A 7,056-nucleotide genomic window follows, 5' to 3' on the forward strand; every position below is an offset into this window, starting at 1 on the left:
AGAGAGTCACAAAGTTTATCTCCGTTTGTTTTGATGCTCTTAACGTCCGTTAACCGTTACCGTCCGTTAGTCCCGGTGACCGACCCGTTACCGACCCGCCGAGAGGAGACTCACTGTCAATCACCGGATATCAACACACAATACGGCCGGCTACCGTTTTTCAAAATAAAACACATCAGGTTTGTTCCTTCTACGTCGGGGTTTTTTTGGCGGTTGGAAAAAAACGTTATGGTGCATTATTATATTATATATAATATAAATAATAATATAATATATTAGATATATATATATGATATAATATATATATATATATATAATATTATATTATATATATATATATATAAACTTTATGGTGCATTATTATATTATATATAATATATATTATATATTATATATAATATATCTAATAATAAAATATATTATATATATATTATATATTATATATCTAATAATATAATATATTATATATATACTATATAATAATATAATATATTATATTATTATATAGTATATATATGTATATAAAATATATGGTGCACTATTATATTATATATATAATATAATAATATATAATATTATATATAAACTTTATGGTGCATTACCGCCATCAACTGGTTTATATATATATATATATATATATAAAACTATATATATATATATATAACTATATATAACTATATATCTATATAACCAGTTTACAAGTTAGTTAGTTTACAAGTTTATATATATATATATAATTATAATTTTTATATATATAATACAGTATATATATATACTGTATTATATATATACATACATATTTATTAATTCTATACATACTACATTCTTGTCTACACCTCTGTTGTACATACATTAATTCTCATCATCATATACACACTACACCTGTTTACATTCAGTTCTCTTTCCTACTTTGTGCTGCAACTGCTGCACAACAACTCCCCTCGGGATGAATAAAGATTATCTTATCTTAAAGACGTAACTGACTCATGGTTCAACATTACAAAATGTACATTTAAATGAAGTACATGTATTATTACAGCGGTGCAAAATCTTAATGTATTTTTAAAAACACTTTATTTAGAAAGTTCAAAATAGTAGTTACATAAACATGTTCAGATGTTTCATTACAAACAAAAAAATCAGTAAAAAATAATTTAAAAATAAATTAAATTATACAAAAAATAAAATGTACGGAAAGGACGAGGCAAGAAAGAAGAAAAAAAAACACAACCAAGGTCTGAAATGTCTAATTAACCTAAGACTTTTTGAGTTTTAAATTTCAATCGTAGTCAGATATGTTTTAAAGGAGGTTATTCTTTTAAGCCATATCATTTTGTGGATATAATATTTTGCCAAGATATCACATTAATTATTTGAATTGTATCTGCCGAAAAAAATGGGATTGTTAAAAGTGAGTAATATCTCAATCTGTGTTAGTATGATATTTTTAATATAAAGTTAACACATAAAGATCTGCTTTAAATCAAAATCTTAAACTGGGTGATATTTTATTTTACTTGAAATACAAAATTTAAAAAGGGTCAACAAATATCTATATTGTTGTTTATTATTTTATTTTTTTAACATTTTATTTCGATTTTTAAATTGTTTCACAACATTCATGCTTTAATTGTTTAGGATTCTCACTTCCGCTAGCTGCTCAGCTAGTGCTACCTAGTCGATTAACGAATCATCGAGCGTCTACACAGCCAGCAATAAACTGTAAAGCGAGACATTTGCCCTGTAATTAAACTTAATTAAACCTAATTAAACTGAATTAAACTGAATTAAACTTAATTAAACTGAATCAAACTGAATTAAACTGAATCAAACTGAATTAAACTGAATTAAACTTCATCAAACTGAATTATTAAACTTAATTAAACTGAATCAAACTGAATTAAACTTAACTAAAGTTAATTAAACTTAATCAAACTGAATTATTAAACTTAATTAAACTGAATCAAACTTAATTAAACTTAATCAAACTTAATCAAACTGAATTTAACTGAATTTAACTGAATTAAACTTAACTAAAGTTAACTAAACTTAATTAAACTTAATCAAACTTAATCAAACTGAATTTAACTGAATTTAACTGAATTAAACTTAACTAAAGTTAACTAAACTTAATTAAACTTAATTAAACTTAATCAAACTTAATCAAACTGAATTCAACTGAATAATTAAACTTAATCAAACTTAATCAAACTGAATTAAACTGTATTAAACTGTATTAAACTGAATTAAACTGTATTAAACTGTATTAAACTGAATTAAACTGTATTAAACTGTATTAAACTGTATTAAACTGTATTAAACTGTATTAAACTGAATTAAACTGTATTAAACTGAATTAAACTGTATTAAACTGTATTAAACTGTATTAAACTGAATTAAACTGTATTAAACTGTATTAAACTGTATCAAACTGTATCAAACTGAATTAAACTGTATTAAACTGTATTAAACTGTATCAAACTGAATTAAACTGTATTAAACTGTATCAAACTGAATTAAACTGTATCAAACTGAATCAAACTGTATCAAACTGAATTAAACTGTATTAAACTGAATTAAACTGAATTAAACTGTATTAAACTGAATTAAACTGTATTAAACTGAATTAAACTGAATTAAACTGTATTAAACTGAATTAAACTGTAATTAAACTGTATTAAACTGTATTAAACTGAATTAAACTGTATTAAAACTGTATTAAACTGAATTAAACTGTATCAAACTGAATTAAACTGTATTAAACTGAATTAAACTGTATTAAACTGAATTAAACTGTATTAAACTGTATTAAACTGAATTAAACTGTATTAAACTGTATTAAACTGAATTAAACTGTATTAAACTGTATTAAACTGAATTAAACTGTATTAAACTGTATTAAACTGAATTAAACTGTATTAAACTGTATTAAACTGAATTAAACTGTATCAAACTGTATCAAACTGAATTAAACTGAATTAAACTGTATTAAACTGTATTAAACTGTATCAAACTGTATCAAACTGAATCAAACTGAATTAAACTGTATTAAACTGAATTAAACTGTATTAAACTGAATTAAACTGTATTAAACTGTATTAAACTGAATTAAACTGTATTAAACTGTATTAAACTGTATTAAACTGTATTAAACTGAATTAAACTGTATTAAACTGAATTAAACTGTATTAAACTGAATTAAACTGAATTAAACTGTATTAAACTGTATTAAACTGTATTAAACTGAATTAAACTGTATTAAACTGTATTAAACTGTATTAAACTGAATTAAACTGTATTAAACTGTATTAAACTGTATTAAACTGAATTAAACTGTATTAAACTGTATTAAACTGAATTAAACTGTATCAAACTGTATCAAACTGAATTAAACTGAATTAAACTGTATTAAACTGTATCAAACTGTATCAAACTGTATCAAACTGAATTAAACTGAATTAAACTGTATTAAACTGTATTAAACTGAATTAAACTGTATTAAACTGTATCAAACTGAATTAAACTGTATTAAACTGAATTAAACTGTATCAAACTGTATCAAACTGAATTAAACTGAATTAAACTGTATTAAACTGTATTAAACTGAATTAAACTGTATTAAACTGTATTAAACTGAATTAAACTGTATTAAACTGTATTAAACTGTATTAAACTGAATTAAACTGTATTAAACTGTATTAAACTGTATTAAACTGTATTAAACTGAATTAAACTGAATTAAACTGTATTAAACTGTATTAAACTGAATTAAACTGTATTAAACTGTATTAAACTGTATTAAACTGTATTAAACTGAATTAAACTGTATTAAACTGAATTAAACTGTATTAAACTGAATTAAACTGAATTAAACTGTATTAAACCTGTATTAAACTGTATTAAACTGAATTAAACTGTATTAAACTGTATTAAACTGTATTAAACTGAATTAAACTGTATTAAACTGTATTAAACTGTATTAAACTGAATTAAACTGTATTAAACTGTATTAAACTGAATTAAACTGTATCAAACTGTATCAAACTGAATTAAACTGAATTAAACTGTATTAAACTGTATCAAACTGTATCAAACTGTATCAAACTGAATTAAACTGAATTAAACTGTATTAAACTGTATTAAACTGAATTAAACTGTATTAAACTGTATCAAACTGAATTAAACTGTATTAAACTGAATTAAACTGTATCAAACTGTATCAAACTGAATTAAACTGAATTAAACTGTATTAAACTGTATTAAACTGAATTAAACTGTATTAAACTGTATTAAACTGAATTAAACTGTATTAAACTGTATTAAACTGTATTAAACTGAATTAAACTGTATTAAACTGTATTAAACTGTATTAAACTGTATTAAACTGAATTAAACTGTATTAAACTGTATTAAACTGTATTAAACTGTATTAAACTGAATTAAACTGTATTAAACTGAATTAAACTGTATTAAACTGAATTAAACTGTATTAAACTGTATTAAACTGTATTAAACTGTATTAAACTGTATTAAACTGTATTAAACTGTATTAAACTGTATTAAACTGAATTAAACTGTATTAAACTGAATTAAACTGTATTAAACTGAATTAAACTGTATTAAACTGAATTAAACTGTATCAAACTGTATTAAACTGTATTAAACTGTATTAAACTGAATTAAACTGTATTAAACTGTATTAAACTGTATTAAACTGAATTAAACTGTATTAAACTGAATTAAACTGTATTAAACTGTATTAAACTGAATTAAACTGTATTAAACTGTATTAAACTGAATTAAACTGAATTAAACTGTATTAAACTGTATTAAACTGAATTAAACTGAATTAAACTGTATTAAACTGTATTAAACTGTATTAAACCTCTACTCTCCTGTTGAACCATCAGAGCAGCTTCATCAGTAGAAACAGTGATCAGAGTTTGATCAGGGCGTCCGGTCGATAGTCGAGCAGCAGATTCACCATAACAGACAGTTCTAGAAGTTTCTACCGGTCCGTTACCGGTCCGTTACCGGTCCGTTACCGGGGTCTGCATGATCAACATCACCAGCAGCGGGAGTCGCCTCTCCGTCTTCAACCGGATACACAAGTTCTGCTGAGTTCTACAGCGGTCCAGCAGGCTAAGCTAACAGCTAACAGTGAAGCTAACGGCTAAGCTACCAGCTACCACCACCTCTCAGCGGTCTGAGGCGGGAGCGGAGGCCGGGAGCGGAGTAGCGGAGGCCGGGAGCGGAGTAGCGGAGGCGGGAGCGGAGTAGCGGAGGCCGGGAGCGGAGTAGCGGAGGCCGGGAGCGGAGTAGCGGAGGCCGGGAGCGGAGTAGCGGGGCCGGGAGCGGAGTAGCGGAGGCCGGGAGCGGTCTGAGGTTCTGCGATGTTCGGCTGCGTGGTGGCGGGCCGGTTGGTCCAGACCGACGCGGTCCAGGTCGCTCCGGATAAGTTCGTGTTCACGGTTCCGGACTACCAGACCGTGAAGCACGTGGTGGTCTTCATGCTGGGCTCGGTTCCGTTCCCAGCCGGGATGGGGGGGGCAGTCTACTTCTCCTACCCGAACCAGGACCCGGTACCGGGCGGCGGGGCGGTCTGGCAGCTGCTGGGCTTCATCAGCAACGACAAACCCAGCGCCATCTTCAGGCTGTCCGGGCTGCAGGGGACCGGGACCGGGACCGGGGGACAGAACCCCTTCAGCTCCTCCTCCTCCTCCTCCTCCGCGGCCCAGGTCGGGGTCTCGGTGGAGGCTCTGGACCAGCTGGCCCAGCAGGTCCCGGTGTCCTCGGCCTCGGTGTCCTCGCTGGACTCCTTCGTGCTCTTCAGTCAGAAGATGTTGGACAGTTTCTTTAACTTCGCGTCGTCCTTCGCGGTGTCGCAGGTCCAGATGACCCCGAACCCGTCCGAGACCTTCATCCCGTCCAGCTGCGTCCTCAAGTGGTACGAGAACTTCCAGAGGAGACTCAACCAGAACCCGAACTTCTGGAGGACCTGAGACACTAGAGACTAGAGACAGCTCCCACACAGTGCCTCCAGGATCTAATAAAACACTTTGAACCAGCAACCTGCTTCTATCGAAACAACAACAACAACAACAACAACAACAACAACAACAAGCATCAGGCTCACTAATAATAATAATAATAAATATATAACAACACTTTATTCCAGGTGTACATTTCATTCTTCCTTTATTTAAATGTTTTAACACCATGAAATACAGCATGTTACATTTATATAATATATTACAAAGAAAACAACCTCAAAACAACAACGCTCCTTGTTTAGGTCATTTCAGCTTTTATATACATATATATATCAAATAATAAACAATAAGTTATTTTTAAAATTGTGACAAACCAAAATAAACTTCTGCTGGCTGAAAAGGTGATAATTTAATTTAATTTGTACACTTGTCATTAAATTTATACACTAAAAATGAAAGAATACCCTCCAACTTTACAAGAAAAAAAGGTCATAATATTACGAGAATAAAGTCATAACTTTACGAGAAAAAAGTCATAACTTTACGAGAAAAAAGTCGTAATATTACGAGAATAAAGTCATAACTTTACGAGAAAAAAGTCGTAATATTACGAGAACAAAGTCGTAATATTACGAGAATAAAGTCATAACTTTACGAGAAAAAAAGTCGTAATATTACGAGAAAAAATGGCATAATATTACGCGAAACAATGTTGTAATATTACTAAAATAAAGTCATAATATTACGAGAATAAAGTCATAACTTTACGAGAAAAAAAGTCGTAATATTACGAGAAAAAATGTCAGAATATTACACGAAACAAAGTTGTAATATTACTAAAATAAAGTCATAATATTACGAGAAAAAAAGTCGTAATATTACGAGACATAAAGTCATAACTTTACGAGAAAAAAAGTCGTAATATTACGAGAATGAAGTCATAACTTTACGAGAAAAAAGTCGTAATATTACGAGAATAAAGTCATAATATTACGCGAAACAAAGTTGTAATATTACTAAAATAAAGTCATAATATTACGAGAAAAAAAGTCGTAATATTACG

The 7,056-nt window shown here is 29.4% G+C and overlaps 2 protein-coding genes across 6 annotated transcripts in view; one reads left to right on the forward strand and one right to left on the reverse strand.

The window, feature by feature from the left end:
* The window catches only part of heatr5a (HEAT repeat containing 5a), a 33,196-nt gene extending 33,037 nt beyond the window's left edge, over window positions 1-159 (reverse strand). The window contains 1 exon segment of the mRNA XM_037796292.1: window positions 1-159. This exon segment is cut by the window's left edge and continues 32 nt beyond it. The gene's annotated coding sequence lies outside the window, so the exon portion shown is untranslated.
* A 4,775-nt stretch (window positions 160-4,934) lies between these two features.
* Window positions 4,935-6,172, forward strand: hikeshi (heat shock protein nuclear import factor hikeshi). Of its 5 annotated transcripts, none has more exons than XM_037796282.1 (2): window positions 4,935-5,256; window positions 5,344-6,172. In XM_037796282.1, exon 2 carries the CDS (start codon window positions 5,394-5,396, stop codon window positions 6,000-6,002), a length of 609 nt encoding a protein of 202 aa, XP_037652210.1. In that variant the 5' UTR covers window positions 4,935-5,256; window positions 5,344-5,393; the 3' UTR covers window positions 6,003-6,172. The 5 variants fall into 5 exon arrangements, with proteins under 5 accessions (XP_037652210.1, XP_037652211.1, XP_037652212.1 ...); XM_037796283.1 differs by having other exon boundaries at window positions 5,361-6,172; XM_037796284.1 differs by having other exon boundaries at window positions 4,935-5,235; window positions 5,347-6,172.
* The last annotated feature ends 884 nt before the right edge of the window (window positions 6,173-7,056 follow it).

Source organism: Sebastes umbrosus, chromosome 16 (genome assembly GCF_015220745.1).
Source record: "Sebastes umbrosus isolate fSebUmb1 chromosome 16, fSebUmb1.pri, whole genome shotgun sequence".
Taxonomy (NCBI): domain Eukaryota; kingdom Metazoa; phylum Chordata; class Actinopteri; order Perciformes; family Sebastidae; genus Sebastes; species Sebastes umbrosus.